Here is a 19757-nt window from a genome sequence, read left to right as displayed (position 1 = left end):
AGCCCCAGTCCTCAGTGCCACCGGATGGCAGAGGGAACAGCAGCCCCCTCAGTCTGCTCTGCTGAACTGACATTCCAGAACAAACATCACGTGCATCCCCAAATAAATAACGTGACAGCACGATTAATTATTCTCCATTTATTAAAAAGGGTCCGACAGCTTCACAGCCAGAGGGGCAGGGCGGCCGGGGCCCTGCCAGCAGTTTTCACATCCACTCTGAGCTTGTGTCTGGCCGTGATGCACGTTCAGGCTTTGGGCATCTCGACAGTGGACGGTGGCAGAGATACCAGGGAGGGTGGTACTGCTTCCGAGACGCAGAACCCAGCACACCCATTTGATGGGCATGGCAGTGAATCATCCCAAACAGCTTGCTTTCTTCACAACAGAGTGCACGTCAGGAGCAGGGTGAGCAGGACGGAAGACAGAGGCTGATGGCCTCGCCTGAGGCCCTCTGGGACAGGCCCAGTATCAGCTGTGTGCCTGGATGGTGGCCAGCTGGCAGCTCGTCACAGATCTGGTCCTGGCAGGTAACACAGGCGAGGTCAGGGCTCAAGTCCACACAGCCCAGCTGGACAGGTGTGAGCGCTGCCCCACGGGGCCGGGCCCTTCAATTGTACACTGGAGCTCCCGAGAGGGAGGGGGAGCTGTGACCCCGAGGGGCAGGCTCCCTCCTCCAAATCCTCCAGTGCCCGTGCCCAGCACCCACAGCACCAGTGCCCATAGCGGAGGCAGAGCGCGTCCTGGCTGGAGGTGGCCAGTCTTTTCCTCTGTGCTTTCCCTTCCAGGAGCGGGGGCCCAGCCCTGCCCAGCCTATGGGCAGTTGAGGCCAGCACCTATGGGCACCGGAGTCCTGGCACCGGGTGAATCTAAGGCACAGCACAGGCACCTGCAGGGTGGCTGTGCACTGCTTGCATTCCAATCTACTCAGAATAGTCAATGGCATGTTTTTTAAAAAGTTTCCCTGAATGGTCTTAGGTGAGGAAGTCCTTTTCCCGTACAAAAGCGAGCTAGTGTGGAGTAAAAACACCGCCGGCATCTCTTCATAAAGGCAGGGACGAGCCGGCCAGGTCCAGCTCACGTCTCCACCTCCCACGCGGGGCCTCGCAAGGGCCCAGGGCAGCCTGAGCTGCAGCCAGGGGAGGTGACCTCGATGCTGCCCACACAGAAGGGCTCGGCCATGCACCAGGCCCAGCCGCAGTGGCTGCCAGGCCAAGACACACAGCACTTTTGAAATGGACACTGAGGATGAACCATGCGCACTCAATACGCTGTGGCCAGAGACAGATCCTGAGTGGCAGAAGCTCTCTCCTAGCGTGCGTGAGCTCACGGCCGCCGGGGCTTGGATGGACGACCCGGTGCCAGGCTGGGTGGCACACAGCTCCTCGGCACACACCTGGGCCTCTACTTCTACTCACCACTGACCTACAGTTCTAAATGGCACGGCACGCTGGCCCAGGCCCAGGCAGGCCCGGTGCCAGCGCTCACTGGAGGATGAAGCCGGGCTGGTGCGGGGGCAGGCGAGGGGGGGGCCTCTGCGGAAGAGCGGGTGGGTAGGGCGACACGAGCTGGGCAGAGAAGCCCTGTGGAGTGGGCAGTCCCACGCGGGGCGGCAGGGGTGGGCACTGCGGCCCCGGGTAGGAGGAGGCGGGGAGTGGCGTGGCCAAGCATCCTGCAGATGCAGGGGGCGGTGGAGGCAGGCGGCGGGGGGCGGCGCCTGGGGGTGCACTGGCATCCGGGGTGGCGTAGGGCAGTGGGGCAGCCGGCGTGGGCTCAGGCGCCCGGGACAGGGGCACCGGGGCCTGTGGGAGCCTCGGTGCCCGCATCACCAGCTCCTGCAGCTTCTCCACCTTCACCCGCCGCATGTGCGCCAGCTTGCGCTGGCTCTGGTAGACGTCAATGAAGGCGTCAAGGGGGAGTTCTCCATCCAGAAACTTCTCAGCCATGTTCTGAAAGAGGCCAAGAGCGCCGGAGGCGGGTGAGGCTCCCACAGTCCCACTCAGCCCAGGAGCAGCAGGGAATCACTCCGCTTCCAGCCACTGGACCTCCCACTAATGGTGCCGGTATGGAGACAACACAGCAGGGGATGCCACCAGCAGGTGCAGCCCAGGGCAGCTGGCAGCAGCTTGAAATGAAGGCTGGGTGTTCTCACCCCGCTCCCCACTAAACGAGCCTCCTGCTGCTCCCTCCCACAGACGCCAACCGGAGTAGGGTCAGCAGCCTGGCCTGGCCTGGCTGCCGCCACCCTGCCCCTCGCACCTCCCGTTCCCAGTGGAGCTCACGCTGTGCACTTAGCCGGCCATGTCTGCCAGTTGACAGACTCAGACTGCAGATGGTTGGTTGCCTGCCACAGGGCTGGGAAGCTGGCACTGCCCTTGAGGTTCTGCACTGTCCTGGTCCCAAGCCAGGAGAGCTGGTTGCACACAAGCCATGGAGACAGAGTGCCTGGCCCTGGAGGAACAGTGCCCACTGGTGGACCCCAGATGTGTGCCCAGGGCACCACGGCTCGTGTGCCTTACCTCAGTGTCTTCCTCAATCTTGGCCCCTTCTGCTTGAAGCAATGCTAACAGAGTCTCCAAGGAAGCACTACTGGACTGTTTATCTGTAAGAAGCAAAAGGCATCCTCTGTGAGGCACCCTCACCCAGAACTTTCCATCCCCATCAAAGCTGTGAGTGAGTGTGAGTATGTGTGCACTTGCAGGTCAGGCTCTTAAACTCAGGGGTTGGCTGTTCTGAAGCCTTTCAGATCAAGGCAGCTCTGTACCACTTGAGCCACAGCTCCACTTCTGGCTTTTTGCTACTAGTCAACTGGAGATGAGTCTCATGGAATTTCCTGCCAAACACAGGGAAAACATTTGCTGAAACATAATTCAGAAAACTGCCTTTTTGCTATGCTATTTGGAAAAGGTGGAGCCTTGAACTTATAAAATGGTTCTTTTCTATAGAAGCACTATTGTTTTACTGCAGTGGAGTCACTGTCTTAACATGTTTCACCCTTAAAAAGTTACCCAATTTGGTCTTCTTTATCTGGTAAGCTTCAAAGAGAACCTGGAGTTCCTGGTACTTTTGGGTCAAGCGTGCTTTCCGAGTGTCCAGCTGAGGCTGATACAAAAGGTTTTCCTCTGCCAGGCTCCGGTTGCTGGCCAGCGTCATTTCTTTATTGAGCTGAACAGTCTGTGTCTGCAAGACACCACAGGACAGTGAGACACAGAAGCACTTCAGAGTGGAGGCAAGTCCCTGGCCCGGCCCACCGCGGCCCCGCCCACCATGGCCACGCCCCTGGTCAGATGCCTGTTCCATGTGGTTGGTCTCCAGGCTAGCACCATAGGCCTGCTGGGACCAGTGCCTCTTGGACTTCTCTTTTGGATGCTGTTTCCTGTTCATAAAAAGCCAAGGCCAGCTTCCTTTCCAACATGTTTCCAGGACAAGCTTTGTCCTCGGTCTCCATGGAGCTTTCACCCAATGCTGGGCTGTGACTTGAATTCTTAGCCATTGCCATGGCACTTGCAAAAGTAGGTGTCTGTAAAGACACAGGGCAGAGCGAGTGCCTCTGCTTTACTAAAGACAGACGGGGGACAGCTGGCAGCTTCTCATCGCAGGCTTCCTAATCAGGCTTAGCTCAAACCAAGCAGCCTGAGAGAGCGCCTGGGGATAAAGGGTGTTTGCAGTGGCCTGCTCCTCTCCTAGCCGTCATCAGCTCTCCAGCTCATGGTCGTGAGCAGGCCAGGCCTGCCCGGGAGCTGTGGCACTGCTAACGGAGGAAAGCTACTGTGCAGAGCAGGCGTGAGGGAGGCAGGGAGGCCGAGGAGGAGGTGAGGAGCCAGAAAGCTACCTGGCTCCCTCCCTGCACCACCTGTGCCCGGCTTCCTCCACCACAGCCACCTGGACACGTCACCCTCTGAGGCGTTCTCTGTACAGTCACTTCAGGCCACACAGACACTCCGTCCACACACACACACACACACGCACACACACACACAACACACACACGCACACCACACACACACGCACGCACGCACGCACACGCACACACACACGCACACACACACACAACACACACACACACACACACACACACACACACAGCAGGGCTCAGGTAAAAACCAGAACAAAGGAAAGCACCCTTGGACCTCGGTCCCAATCAGGAGATTCTGAACCACCCAGCAGTGCAGCCTGCAACTCCCTGAGACAGACGGCGAGGCCCAGGCCCACAGCCTGAGTCACAGAGTTCCAGTTCAGCACTACAAAGAAGAGCTAGGGCAGCGCAGGGGCTCGTGTCCCGCTCTGCTGCTCCCAGCAAGTGCTGAGCGTCTGGAGGCCGCAGGCTCGGTCCTGGCCCTGCCCTGGCCATCCGCCCAGCAGCACGCAGCCTCTGTGCTCTTCCTCTTGGTGGGCTTTTACTGAGGGCTTGTCTGAGCCTTTCCTGTAATTGTTAAGCCACTTAAAAGAACAAAACAAAACAACCACATTGCAGTCAAAGCCAGTTTCATACATTCCAATAAAATAAAACCTGTAATTACTCTACGACCCGGAAATCGTCCCTGGCCATTATCCCAAAGAAATTAATCTTACATTACACAAAAAGCTGTACATGTACCGGGCACAGGTAGCTCACATCTGAAATCCTAGCAACTCGGGAGGCTGAGATTTGAGGATCTCAGATCGAATCCAGCTCAGTCAGGGAAGTCTGTGAGACTCCTGTCTCAAAAGAACCACCAAATGAATCACCAAAATGCCAGAAGTGGAGTTGTGAGTCAAGTGGTAGAGCCTTGTGCAAAAAGTTCAGGGGCAGTGCCCAGGCCCCCTCAGGACTGGCAACACACACACACACACACACACACACACACACACACACACACACACACGGCGGTGCTTCTGTCTGCATAGACATCACTGTGTAGTTATGAGCATAAAGATGTGAAGGCAGAACAGAGGGTTATAATATAAAAATAACAGTGAATATGATGTGAAAATACTAGAATAAAGAATATGATATGAAAATACTAAATGAATATGATTGAAAAATACTAATATGATTAAATACAGCTAAATTACTTCAATATATTGCCAATACAAACTTGTATCTAAAGGCACGTGGACATGGAGATAAAGCTGATGCAAGGACACACATGACCGTAACCACAGGAACTGTCAGGAGCATGGCTTACAAGATAGAGTAATCGTAAAACACCTAAGAGCCCAGATACTAGGCACAGGAGATAGAGCAAGAGCTAAAGTACCAACACATCTCTGAGCACCACCGACCTAGTGCATAACTAATTCGAATCAAGCAAGAAGGAGCTTGGGCCAGAGGGGAGCAGCCAAGGACCTGGAATGAGGGACAGCACTTCTGCTTGACCGAGACTGTGGTTTGAGGATCTTTGGTCTGCAGGAGCTGCTCCTTGTCCCAGAGGACAAGGACAAGGCCCAAGACTCTCCTTGCAGCCCCAAAGCCCACACCACGCAGGACTGTCGGTGGCCATCCCTCATCCTGGGCCAATTGGCTGGCCCTGCTGGACTAAGACGACGTGGAGAGGTGCACCCCATGGGTGTGCTGGATAGGCAGACTAGGTGAGGGAGCGGTGAGGGGGAACTGAACTGCAGCAGATGGAGGAAATGACTCTGGCCTCAGATCTCCTCTGCTGCTCGTGTGGAGGAGACTCAGACTGGCCCGTGTGCACAGCGAGGGCCTGTGCCGGGATCAGACTCATCCCTCAGACCAGGGCCAGCCAATGTCGGCAGCCAATGTGCACAACACATCCGATGACGCTGCCCAAGGCCTGCCAAGAAAGCACGGCACAAGTCACCGCATTCTCATCACCAGGACAGACGCCTAAGAGAAGTGAAACTCAGAGCAGCAGGGCCCACCTCTGACCTTTCTCATGATCCTATTTTAAAGAAATCTTTTCAGGAAATAATTTCCTCTGTGGCAAACATTTTTATAAATGTACTCGGCTTTATTTCAGTTTCCTTTTCCGTCCCAAAGAAAAACAAGACTGGCTAGCAACATTTATTTTTGGCTCTATTTGCATTATTCTTTCTTTCTTTTTTTTTTTTTCTGCCAGTCCTGGGCTTGGGCTTGGGGCCTGAGCACTGTCCTTGGACTTTCTCAAGATTAGCGCTCTACGACTTGAGCCACACAGCACCACTTCTGGCTTTTTTTCTATGTATGTGGTACAGAGGAGTCAAACCCGGGTTTTCATGCATGCTAGGTAAGCGCTCTACCACTAGGCCAAACTCCCGGCCCTGCATTATTATTTCTGTCCATCTGTGTGCACAAACAAAGCTCTCGGGAAGGGCAGTCACTCAAAGGTGACACAGCAACCCCTTGGTGGGATTATTTTTATAATTAATTAATTAGCTTCTTTTTGCTTAAGGGTAGTGCTCTACCACTTGAACTATAGCTCCATTTTTGGCTTTTTGTTAATTGGAGATGAGTATCCTATAGCTTTCTTGCTGGGGCTGGCTTTGAACCATAATTCTCAGATTTCAGCCTCTTAAGTAGCTAGGATTGCAGGTGTGAGCCATTGACGTCTGGCTTGAGGATTTTTGTAGAAAATAAACTAAGGAAGAAACAGATATAAAACTCCCCGGTACATCCTGCAGCGCAGACCTGTGGGCAGCTGGATCTGTGTCCAATGCCAGGTGAAGGCTGGAGGCCCCATTGAACAGTGCCAAGCCAGCTACCTCTCCAATGTGAATTGCGTCAGCTGTCCCAGGAACTGTGCCCCGCTGACCACGGAAGCAGACAACTATGTTCACATTCCCAAACTACATCTTCATGGAAAAATACTCCCTTTAAACCATAAGACAATCCTCATGCAAAGTGGAATTACAGAATGATGTCAGCAAACCTAAACAAGCAAAAGGGAAGTCCTGGTAGCCCTGGCAGTCCAGGGGGCTATCCGGATTTGGCCGGTTACCTGAGGTAAGATAGAGGGAGGGCTGCCATCACCTGCCAGGCCTATCACTAGCGATCCAGCATTTACTTCACCAGCAAACATTCTGCTGGACAACACACCGAAGCTCTGTACGCAGCGAGTAAGCGCTGCTAAGACCTCTGCTCCCTCCAAATGGCCCCCAGCTTCAGCCTTGCTTCTGAGTGCCCCGGGGCCCTCCTTCTTCAGCACAGAGCTCACGGAATCTGGAGAGGCGGCGCCCCTAGGAGATTGAGGAAACTCAGAGCCCTCCTCACCCCTCCAGACCTAACACTGCTTGGAACCTTGGTCCTCAGATATCAGCCTCCTGAGTAGTAAGGATTACAGATGTGACCCGCTGCGCCTGGCTTACTTTTAAAATCAACTTCTGAGGCTGGGAGTATGGCCTAGTGGTAGAGTGCTTGCCTAGCATGCACGAAAGAGCCGGGTTCTATTCCTCGGTACCACATACATAGAAAAAAGCCAGAAGTGGTGTTGAGGCTCAAGTGGTAGAGCTCTAGCCTTGAGAAAGTCCAAGGACAGTGCTCAGGCCCTGAGCTCAAGGCCAGGAATGGCAAAAAAAAACAAAACAAAAAAAAAAAAAAACACAAAAAAACCACAGAAGTGGAGCTGTGGCTCAAAGTGTTAGAGTACTAGTCTTGGGCAAAAGAGCTCTGGGACAGCACCCCAACTCTGAGTCCAAGCTCCACAACTGACAAGAAACAAAGGAAAGGAGGGGGAGGGAGAAGGAGAAAGAACGAGAGGGAGAGCACTTCCCTGCAAGCATCGGTGTCTACAATCCAAGATCCCAAAGCCAGCCATGGCGGGGAAGTCCATGAGCCTCACATGAATCACCAGAGCCAGGCCCATGTGGCAGAGCAATACCCCTGAACAGCAACAGCAACAACGCTCAGGGACAGCTTCCAGGCCCTGAGCTCATGGCCTGAGGACCAGCACAGAAAACGAGGTGCTTCGCAATGATGAATGTCTGCCATGCCAGCTGAGCTCCAGTCTACAGGGGACTGGAACCCACGCTCCCAGAACCGCAGAGGCTTGTTGCACACAACCCACTGCAGCTTACTTCAGATCCTTCAGATCCTCCTTCAGTTTTACTGGGGACAAAAAAAAAAAAAGCCAGCTGCATAGTTGGATTGTTTAACATGGTAACAAAATTAAAATCTGAAGGTACAAAAATACTGTGAACGCTGTTAGCCATAGAACATCACGAGACTGTCCTAAAATACAGCTAGCTCTCCCGGGCTATGAAGTCATTGCCAGGCTGCAGCCCACTCCAGAATGAAATTCATGGTTCTTTATCACCACCCACTTCTAACCAGTAAATTAACACAAATCCTTGCTGAGACAAAGCCTGTTTCCCAGAGAAGGCCACAGGTCTAACCTTCATCCCGGGCCCAGAGCACGCCCGTATCTTAAAACAGGAGTGTCACTCATTGTAAATACAAGGGACAAGAGAAGCACTAGGTTCCAATAGAAATAGCCTTTCCAGGCATAGGTAGCTCACAAGGCTGAAATGTGAGGACTGAGGTTCAAGGCCAGCCCAGGCAGGAACTCTGAAGACTCTGATCTCCACTTAACCACTAGAAAACTAGAAGCAGAGGAGCTATGGCTCAAGTGATAAAGCACGGCTGGGAGTGTGGCCTAGTGGTAGAGTGCTTGTCTGGCATGCACAAAGACCTGGGTACCACATGCATAGAAAGCCAGAATTGGTGCTACGGCTCAAGTGGTAGAGCCCAAGACTTGAGAAAGCCAAGGACAGTGCCCAGGCCCTGAATTCAAGCCCAGGACTGGCTTAATAGAGCACTAGAAGAAGGGGATGGGGAGGGTGGAAGGGGGGATGGGGAGAAAAGGAAAACAGACTCATCCCAGAACAGAAATAGAAGACTCAAGTTCTAGAAGTTCTGGCAGGCACAATTTACTGGGGATTTTTTTTCCTAGACTTGTTTTCTAATGGTCACTGGAAGAACAAACTCTCCCTACTTCTTGGAATAGTTGGATAATAGTGCGAACAGACAACAGGAAATATGGCACTGGTTGTAAGTGGCTCTCCCTGGTACATGCTATGAAATGTTCCTTTGCTGGATTCTCTTAAGAGGTGGGGTGGAGGCGCAGATCAGGGATCAGATCCCAGGGGGCTGCTCACGGGCCCACCCAGACTGCAGGTGTGGTCACACCCTAGGCTGACTGAGCCAGGCCCTCTGGGGGTCAGCCTACTAACTTCCACCACACACAGTGACAACAGACATCGGCCAGTGAACTAAGCACACACATGCTCGATTGTGGGACTTGAACTCTGGACTTGGGCGTTGTCCCTGAGCTCTTCAGCTCTACCCCTGAGCCACAGTCCCATTTGTGGTTTTCTGGAGGTAAGAGTCTCTTGGGCTTTAGTGCTTGGAATGGCTTTCAACTGCGATCCTCAGATCTCAGTCTCCAGAGTAGCTAGGATCACAGGCGTGAGCCACCATGCCCAGAGAAATTCTAGGGGTTGTTTTTGGTTTTTTGCCAGTCCTGGGACTTGAACTCAGGGCCTAGGCACTGTCCTTGAGCTTTCCTCAAGGCTAAAGCTCTAAAACCACAGCACCACTTCCAGCCTTTCCCATGTCTGTGGTACCAAGGAATCGAACCCAGGTCTTTGTACATGCTAAGCAAGCACTCTACCACGAGGCCAAACTCCCGGCCCCTCAGAAGCATTTTTAAACAGATACTTGATTTTTTTGTTTGTTTGTTTTGTTATCTCAAAGAAGGGTCTTAAAGTCTGCTAGCTTCTTTTCCCTCATCCCTCTCTTACCCTAGACAAGCAACACAGCCGCAGAATCTGGAATTTTACTTTTCCCCAAGCCAGTCCACATACAACTCATCAACAATTATCCACACAAAGAGAATCGTGGTGGGGGACAGCTCACGACAGCAGAGGAGCATGGGAACTGCCAGTCCCTAGTGCTTTGTTCTCAAACCAAGTAGCTGGGACTACAGATGTGTCCAAATACTCAGACACTTGGTTCAGAGGCAGAAGCCCAGTTAGTAACATCCATGGCAATTTTAAATCAAGCCATTGCTTCCATCTCACCCCTCTCCCCAAAGAAAGTATTGGAGGGCAGGCTTGGTGCCAGTGGCTCAGAGCTACAATCCTTACTACAAAAAGGAGGGCAAAATCTGAGGTTCAAAGCCAGCTCACTCAGACAAATCTGAGAATACTGTCCCAAATTAACCAACAAAGAGATAGAAGTGTCAAGTGGTAGAGCACTAATATTGAGAAAAACAAAAGCAAGTCAAACAAAACTAAACGAGTGGCACTGGTGGCTCACCCCTGTGATTCTAGCTACTCTGGAGGCTGAGATCTGAAGATCAGAGTTTGAAGCCAGCCTGGGCAGGAAAGCGCATGAGACTCTTATCTTTAATAGACCACGAGAAAACAGGAAGTGGTCCTATGACTCAAAGTGACATAGCGCTAGCCTTGAGCCAAAGAGCTCAGGGACAGCACTCAGGCCCTGAGTTCAAGCCCTATGACCACCGCCAACAAAATAGTCCCCGGGGACCCAGTCCCTAAGACTCCCCACCAGAGAGTTCTGGGACACAGCAGGTTTGACATGCTGCATGCAGAGCTTGCCTCGCACTCTCCCAGTAGGAAAGAAACAGCAAGGCAAAGCAAAACTCATCAACTATTTGCCAAGGAACCTCATGAATGCCATCTCTGCCATCATGTACAGAATTAGGGCTCAGAAGGAAGCACGATCTCAAATCCAATAGCCCCACACCACTGACAAAAACAACAGAAACAGCTTCCATTTGTTGGGTTCTTATTAGGTAAATTTGCACACATCATTTAACTTAATTCCTAGACTAACTCAGTAAGGAATGAATACACACACACACACACATACATATATACATATATATATATATGAATGTGTACATATGTATACATAAAATACATACACATACATGAATACAGGGTCTTACTATGTAGCCCAGGCTGGCCTTATAATCACAATCCTCCAACAGCTGAGATTACAGGGATGAATCATAACATCAGGCTTACAACGCTATTAGTAATACTTTGTTAATAATAAGCAAACTAGAATTTGGAAATGGTCAACATCAAACTGAACTTTTCTAGTATTCAGACCTTGTCTTACTAAGCCACTGTGTTTCATCGAACCCAGGTCTTTGTGCATGCGAGGCAAGCACTCTACCACTAGGTCATGCTCCCAGCCCACCAGTCCTGGGCTTGAGCTCAGGGCCTGAGCACTGTCCTTGAGTTTTCTCAAGGCTAGAGCTCTACCACTTGAACCACAGCACCATTTCTGGCTTTTTGCTATGTAGGTGGTACTGAGGAATCAAACCCGGGCCTTTGTGCATTCGAGGCAAGCACTCTACCACTAGGCCAAACTCCTGGCCCGTGGGCTGGTTTTGAACTGTGATCCTCAGCTCTCAGCCTCCTGAGCAGCTGGGATTACCGGTGTGAGCTACCAACACTGGCCACATTTGTGTGAGGCTACAGGCTCTAATAGTTTTTCCCTATATCCTTTCCCAATGTTCCACTGAGTGATACACTGTACACACCAAGAGAATTGTGATTCTGAATGGACAAAGCCGGACATAGTGGCAGCGCCGAGTCCCTCCACGTCTAATCTATCAATTATCTTTAGCTTCCTAAGTGATCTCCCTCCCCTCAGTCCATTCTCCTGTTGGCTACCAGAATCTACATGAGTTAAATGGCCTAAATCCCCTAGCGGATCCCTGCCTGGAGGCTGAGACCCAACCTCTTGCCCACTGTGGCAGCTGAGGCCATCTGGCCCCTGCCTGGCTCTTGGGCCTTGTCCCCCCAGGCCTGCACAGGTGCTCCAGCAATGCTGGTAATTCTGGTGCTACTTCCTCCTCCTCCTCTCTCTGACCTTCTCCACGCCCGGGGCGCTGCTCCCTGGTCACCAGGTGAAGCACCTCATCCTCTGAATCACAGCTGTGAGTCACCAGTCACGTAGTGTCTCCTCCCTCCTGGCCCCTACACCCCACAGGCTGGCTGCCTCTCTCCAGCAGGTAGGTGAGGCTCACTACCATCTGAATGCACAATGTGTGTGCAGGGAGCCTCAGTATATCTGCATGATCCGAAAATGCTAAGCCGGGGACGACGCTCCGAGGGAGGCCACAATCCTCCCTCTCCAGCACCCCACCCCTGCTTTAAAAAAAAAGAAAGAAAGAAGGCCAGGCGAGGTGGCTTACACCTATAACCCTGGCTACTCAGGAGGCTGAGAGCTGAGGCTTGAGGTTCAAAGCCAGCCTAGGCACTAAAGACCTAGAGACTCTAATCTCCAATCAACCTTTAGAAAATAGGAAGTAGGGCTTGGCTAAAGAGTAGCGGGGTAGCCTTGAGCTGAAGAGCTCAGGGACAATGCCCAGGCTGAGTTCAAGCCCCATGACCCCCCCCCCCACCGCCTCAAAAAAAAAAAAAAGGGTATGAAACAGGCCACCTTCTATCCCCAAAGGGGATACCAGGCTCTCCAATAGGCTAGGTAAATGAATGAGCTTCCTTGATTCAGCTGTGTGTGCATGAGTGGAAGCTGTTGTCTGGGGATAGACATTAATTAGCACTGCCGATGCCCTCAAACACCCTAGGCGCAAGGCCACACACATGATTACAACTGTCCCTGGAAATAACAAAAGGCTTGATTTAAAGGAAACGATACTACGCCTCTTGAAATATCACTATCCAGCAGGATGGAGCAGCACACACCTGTAATCCCCGTTACCTAGAAGACAGAAAAGCTTCCAAGTCTGAGGCCAGCCCGGGCAACATTACCAAGATGCTATTTCAACACAAAATACAGAAAGGGCTCCATGAGACCCAGAAAACCAGAAGTGGAGCTGTGGCTCAGAGTGACAGAATGCTAGCCTTTAGCAAAAAGCTCAGGGATAGCATCCAGGCCTTGAGTTCAAGCTCCACAACCACCACAAAAAAACATACTTAGAAGCTGCTATCATAAAAAGCATTGTCTTCTTACTTGGACCTAAAAATTCACTCAAGAGAAGAACTCGATGTCCTTGTCTCCACTGTATACCTGCCTTTGCCCTAAGTCACCTTCTGCAGTCACTTTGCAATCAATCATGTAGAAACCCAGGAAGAGACAGGATTGTGGATACACCTTTCCAGAGAGGAAGGAGGGCACTGTCCCCAAAGAAAGGAAGAGAAGAATTCTTGACAGGCCACCATCCAAACCCTGACCAAACTGCTTCCCAAATAATGAACCCTCCAAATTGATCAACAGGCCACCCTCTCCCTGAAACTGTTTCATCACTGCACATGCGTCTCTCCCTGGCCCTCAGTTCCGGGCCTATTTAAGCCCAAAGCTTATGTCTGTCACCAAGGACTGCTGGGGCAGAGAAGTGCATCGTTTGCCGCTTCCCCGCAGACTCTCTTGATTTAGTGTATGCTGGGCATGGGTAAACCTGATGCATGGAATGCAAGGAGTCTGCGCCTGGGGCCCCAAACTCCAGCTTTCTAAACTGACATTCGATGAACCATAACCCTCACAATTCCCTAAGAGCCCTAAGGAGCACTCCCAGGATACCTGTAATGAAACCCTGAGAAGGAAAAGGCAAGGGTGCCTCCCCAGGTCCACTCCTCCCTAGGAAGAAATTCTATGAACTTTCTCAGTAATGATGGAATTCCAAAACCCACCCAGGAATGAAGTTAACCAAATGTAACCGACCCTCCCTCCCTCTGCCCTGACCCCACCTTTTTTTTTTCTCTGTCTCTGTCTCTCTCTGACACACACACACACCCTTTTCCTGGGGCTTGAACTCGGGGCCTGGGTACTGTTTAAGGCTGGCACTGTACCACTTCAGCCACAGTGCCACTTCCTGTTTTCTGGTGGTTAGTTGGAGATAAAAATTTCATGCAGGGACCCCGGGAGTTTGGCCTAGTGGTTAAAGTGCTTGCCTAGCATGCATGAATACCCGGGTTCAATTCCTCGGTACCACATACATAGAAAAAAGCCGGAAGTGGTGCTGAGGCTCAAGTGGTAGAGCTCTAGCCTTGAGAAAGTACAAGGACAGTGCTCAGGCCCTGAGCTCAAGCCCAGGACTGGCAAAAAAAAAAAAAAAATTCATGGACTGGGCCAGGAGTTTGGCCTAGTGGTAGAGTGCTTGCCTAGCAGGCATGAAGCCCTGGGTTCGATTCCTTGATACCACATACACAGAAAAAGCCGAAAAATGGTGCTGTGGCTCAAGTGGTAGGGCACTAGCCATCAGAAAGCCCAAGGACAGTGCCCAGGCCCTGAGTTCAAGCTCCAGGACTGGCAAAAAATAAAAAATTAAATTAAAAAAATCTCTGGGACATTCCTGAACCACCAGAATTACAGGCAGGAGCCACCATGCAGTTCCTGATCTAACACCCCACCCTACTATTCTCACTTCTTGTCATCTCCCCCAAACATAAGCAAACCCCAGCTGCCAGAGTACAAAGAACTCAGCAATCATACAGCCTGTCCCCCGCCTGTCTCTTCTGCTGATCCCCATTTCGTCCATCAAAATCCTACTTAAGCATTTCTTCAATTCAGGATAGTAGCTAGAGTGAAGCAACCATGGCTCACATCTACAATCCTAGCTACTCACAAGGTTGAGATCTCAGAACTACAGTTCCTAGCCAGCCCAAGGAGACAAATCAGAGACAACTCCTATCTTCAATTAATTAGCAAAAAGCCAGAAATGAAGGCACAGTTCAAGTGGTAGAGTGCCCAGCTGCGGATGGAATGATTGAGTAAGACAGAAGTTCAAGTTCCAGTATTGGCAAAAAAAAAAAAAAAAAGCAAGTGGGGCCGGGAGTTTGGCCTAGTGGTAGAGTACTTGCCTAGCATGCACAAAGACCTGGGTTCAATTCCTTGGTACCACATACATAGATAAAAGCCAGAAGTGGTGCTGAGGCTCAAGTGGTAGAGTTCTAGCTTTGAGAAAGCCCAAGGACAGTGCTCAGGCCCTAAGTTCAAGCCCCAGGACTGGCAAAAAAAAAAAAAAAAGCAAGCAAGCTGGCCCACACCTATAATCCTTGCTACTTAGGAAGCTGAGATCTGAGAATTGCAGTTCAAAGCCAACCTGGGCAGGAAAGTCTATGTAGCTCTTTTCTCCAATTAAGTAGCAAAAGTCTAGCCTTGAGGGGGGAAAAAAAAAGTTAATACCCAGGTCCTGAGTTCAAGCCCAGGATTAGCACGTGCACATGCATGCCAGCATGTATACATATATACGTACACACACACATACACACATAGCAAGCTGTCACATTTCAGTGAGCACCCTTAGGACTGGCTGTAGCTTTACAGCTTCACAGCTTCACACACAAATCACAGCCCAATCAACCTTTAAAAAAAAACTTCCAGGGCCAGGAGTTTGGCCTAGTGGTAGAGTGCTTGCCAAGCATGCACGAAGACCCGGGTTCAATTCTTCGGTACCACATGCATAGAAAAAAGCCAGAAGTGGTGCTGAGGCTCAAGTGGTAGAGCTCTAGCCTTGAGAAAATCCAAGGACAGTGCTCAGGCCCTGAGCTCAAGGCCCAGGACTGGCAAACAAAAAAGAAACCTTCCAGACTATAACTATTTCCCACAAAAACAGCAATCTGTCTCTGAGACCCTCAGCCTCTGTGCATGCAGGCATTTCCACTTGACACAGATCCAGAAACACACCTTACGAAGCAAGCACTTCCTCAGAGCCTGCTGGAAGAAATGACCCCGGGATCAGGCTAAGCCACTGTTCCTTTTAAGGGGGTGCAGGCCCAGCCAATGGACCTATGTGAACAAATAAAGACACACTCCACTGCCACGCAGAAATAACTCTACATAAAAACCAGTGGGTTACAGTGATACATGCCTGGAATCCAAGCATTTGAGAGTCTGAGGCAGAAAGATCACAAGTTCAAAGACAGCCTGTACTCTCTAATAACCACCACCACTACCACCCCATCTCAAAACACATAGTATTGGTAGTCAGGTGTGGAGGCTCACACCTGAAATCCTCTCCACTCAGGAGACAGAGATCTGATGATCGTGTTTTGAAGCCAGCCCAGAGAGGAAGGTCTGTGAGACTCATCTCCAATTAAGTACAAACAGCTGAAAGTGAAGCGATGGCTCTGGCTCAGGTAGCAGAGCACTATCCTTGAGTGAAAAAGCTCAAGGAGAGCCCAGCCCTTGAGTTCATGCCCCAGGACACAGGGACACGGACACGGACACACACACACACACACACACTAAATAGAACGTCATGTGCATGAAACGGAAAGTAAGACCACTGGGGATGTACTACAATTAAGGACTGGAGAAACAGGAGAAGAGAACACACAGGCCAGCATGGCTACCGCCCCATATCAGCGGGGCCAGCCAACACTCACAGGTTACAATTAGAACAAAGAAGCACCAGGAGGCTGGGCTAGTGGGGAGAGCCTTCAAAACCAGGCCACACTCCACAGCCACCACAAAACATCCCCTCTGGCTGTAAGAAACATTGCTCTACAATTTAAGACACTTCCTTCTGCCAGTGTAAAACAAAACTCCTGTAGCCATCCCTTCCCAGGCCGACTGGAACCATAGAAATGTTACATGTTGCCTGGGCTCTTGGCAAACAAAATGTACTTCCATGTTTTATTTTATTTTTTTATTGCCAGTCCTGGGCTTGAGCACTGTCCTTGGACTTTCTCAAGGCTAGAACTCTACCACTTGAGCCTCAGCACCACTTCCGGGTTTTTCTATATATGTGGTACCAAGGAATCGAACCCGGGTCTTCGTGCATGCTAGGCAAGCACTTTAACCACTAGGCCAAACTCCCGGCCACTTCCATGTTTTAAATGAGAACCTGTTCAGGCTACTGTGGTCTTAATGACCAGCAGTAACCTCCCAGAGACCCACATGATCGCTCTGCAAGGACTCACACCTGACCCCTTCACCCCAGTAAACAGGTAAATTAAGTGCTCAGAGAGGTAACGTGACCTGCGGGCAACCACACAGCTTAAAGCGGCTAATGTTGAGGCCTGAAAGTCTTTTAATGCCCTATCCGGACACTCCATTTAGACCAGAGACAGTTCGCAAAATAGTTTGCCTCAAAAACCATCCTCACATAGACCAGTGAGTGACACTGCCAAGTGAATGAACTCCAAGACCCACGGGGTGGCCCTGGCTTCATCACTGCCTTAGAAACAAACCGCGCATAACCAGGGCAACCGGATCGGCAAAGCTGACCCTGGCTAGGTGAGCTGCCCAAGGCAGTTTGGTTTTCAAGTTGTTTCCTTGTTTTAGAAGCACTCCACCCAGAAGGACAAACTACAGCTGAGGAAGTGGGGTTGCGCTGTGTGGTTTGATCCAGCGGCGTCAGTCCTCTATTTCTGCAGGGTAGTCAGGGATGAAGGTCACAAAGAAAACTCCTACTAGACTAACATGCCTCTTTACATAACTCCCTGCGGGTTCTTAAATGGAGGAAACAGGTGAGGCTGTGCCTGTAACCACTGTGCCGTCTATTAATGCTCCACCAGCAGAGCCAGAGCCGGCCCACTGACATCCAGCAGGCGTGCACAACAAAGTAACTTATAACTTATAGCAGGCTTCCACGTTAGAAAATATCCCCAACATGTTGTGCTCCCAGTAGAAAGATACCCTTCTGTCACCAACCACGCAGCTCCCAGCAACCAAAAGGCAGAGAAACAAAGCAAAGGCTTCCTTTCTTTGCAGTCATAAAACTCATTCAGTCTAAAAAGATGGACTCCACCACTTTTTATTCTCTAAAATAGAAAGTGCCACATGGAGACCATAAATGGGGTTACTTGCATCTCAGAGCACAGCGCTGTGTGCCAAGTTACAAAGCCTATGAGTACAAGGGGTGTATTAATGGAAAGACTGATACCATCTTACTACAGAGGCCTCTCTGTAGCTCCAGACAATGATCTGTTGAGGGTTTTCCAGGGATTTTGAATGTGCAACCTCCATACAAGCCCTGCTTTAAGGGGGCTCGGTGACAAACAATCCCTCTTGGGAAAGAAAGCCAAAAGCCCCCACACCAGCTTCTGGGGTGAGAAAATGTGTTGGGGAAGCAGACTTCAGAGACAAAGGAGAAGGGAGGGGTGTCAGGGAGAGCAGGGTCAGCCTGGATCCATCTGCCCAGAGGCCCAGAGCCATGGGATTAGACTTGCCAGTGCAACTTGGAAACAGTGGAAGCAAGTGCACACTGTAAAGGCACAGGGTGAAGTCAGCCAAGTCACAGAGGAAGAGAAGCAGAATCAGGGCAGGCACTTGCCTATGAGGGGCTGAGCTGGCCCCTACTCACGAAGCGGCTGGGGGTCGGCTCAGCTCCCATTCCACCTTCTCCCTGAAACAGCTCCAGAAACCCACAGGGGTCCCCCACTGTGGGGCAAATCCTGCCACTCCAGAATTCTCACATTCCCTTCTTCCAGAAAGCGGGTGCAAAGGGAATCCAGCTGCCACCCATTCTGTGGTACCAAGGCACAAACCAAGCAAGGCAGGCCCTGGGAGAGCTCTGCTGGGGCCACCCGCAAGTGAAGGCACACCGACTACCACACTTCACTGTCAGCTGGGGTCTCCAAACGTTGAGAACCCCTGAGCACCTCTCAAAACCCTCTCCAGACTCAACTATAGGCACGTGACACCCCCCAATACACTGCGAAACCCTCACACCTCCCCTTCGATGTCTGGCTAGTTCACTCAGCCCCCTAAAACCTGTTCTCACACCCACAATGCCTCTCTCCGACCTTTCCCTTCCAAAGTCCCCTGTACCTGCCAAGATCTAGTATTAGAACCAGTTAGGCCGCCCTCCAACCCAACTTCAGGTCCTCAGACTCCTCCCCCACCACAATCACGGCCCTCTACCCTGTTTCAACTCCGGCCTCGGGCCTCAGCCCCCCAAGGCTCGCCCCGGGACCCCGGCCTCGGGACCCCGGCCTCGGGTCTCAGCCCTCCAGGTTCACCCCGGGACCCCGGCCTCGGGTCTCAGCCCCCCAGGCTCGCCCCGGGACCCCGGCGAGCGGCCCGAGCCGCCTCAGGCGCCCTTTCCCGCCTCCATTCCAGCCTCGCCCCCCCAGTCCCGAACCCAGCCTCCCACTCGCGCCCGGGCACCCGTCGCGGCCCGCGGCCGCCCTCCCCGCCGACCCCGCTGCGGGCGGAGCGCGAGGCCCGCGCCCCTCACCTCCTCCATCTTCTGCACCATGTCCGCCAGCTGCGCCTCGTCCTCCAGCAGCTCGTTGAGCTGCACCAGCGACAGCCCGGCGAACCGGGCTTCGCTCAAGGCGCCCGCCATCCCCGCGTCCCGGCCGCCGCCTCAGCCGCCGCCGCCGCCGCTCCAGCGCCAGGCTCCGCCGACCGGAAGCGCCGCCCTCGGCCTCGGCCTCGGCCCCGCCCCCGCGGGGGGGCACGTGACGCCAGTCCCGGCGCGTGACGTCATCGGCGGCGCGGGCAGACGTGACGCGCGGCCGCGAGCCAGGCGGCCCGGAGCGCGTGCCCGGCTCCCCGAGGCGGGGCGGGGTCTTCGGCGCGCGGCCGTGACGTCGCTGTGGGCGCCGTGACGTCACCGGCGCCTTTCCCTGAAATCCGAGGCAGCCTGTCACTGGAAGGGAGTCGCGCGGCCCCCAGGAAGCCGGTCTGGGTGCATTTGGTTCCCCAGCACTGTGCAGCTGCCGAGGCGTGTGTGGAGCCGATGGACGGAGACACAGACAAAAACGAGACAGAGCCAGCGCAGACGAGGCTGCCGAGGAGCCGCTCAAGCCGGTGCCATGCCCTGAGACAGGGCAGCCAGCCCGGGCCGACCACCACCCGCAAGGGGCCGAGGGCGCCCACTGGCCTC

The 19757-nt window shown here is 52.4% G+C and overlaps 1 protein-coding gene across 1 annotated transcript; it reads right to left on the bottom strand.

The window, feature by feature from the left end:
- Window positions 1-1140: 1140 nt before the first annotated feature.
- Window positions 1141-19318, bottom strand: Vps37b (VPS37B subunit of ESCRT-I). Its single transcript, XM_090319982.1, has 4 exons — window positions 19104-19318; window positions 3006-3177; window positions 2517-2599; window positions 1141-1946 (listed from the first exon to the last, which is right to left on the bottom strand). Exons 1-4 carry the CDS (start codon window positions 19212-19214, stop codon window positions 1482-1484), a joined length of 831 nt encoding a protein of 276 aa, XP_090176108.1. The 5' UTR covers window positions 19215-19318; the 3' UTR covers window positions 1141-1481.
- Between the last annotated feature and the right edge of the window lie 439 nt (window positions 19319-19757).

This window comes from Megascapheus bottae, chromosome 28, assembly GCF_031878675.1.
Source record: "Megascapheus bottae isolate mThoBot1 chromosome 28, mThoBot2.hap1, whole genome shotgun sequence".
Taxonomy (NCBI): Eukaryota; Metazoa; Chordata; class Mammalia; order Rodentia; family Geomyidae; genus Megascapheus; species Megascapheus bottae.
Note: the sequence above shows the minus strand (reverse complement) of the source record. Positions and strands in the feature narration are given on the sequence as shown.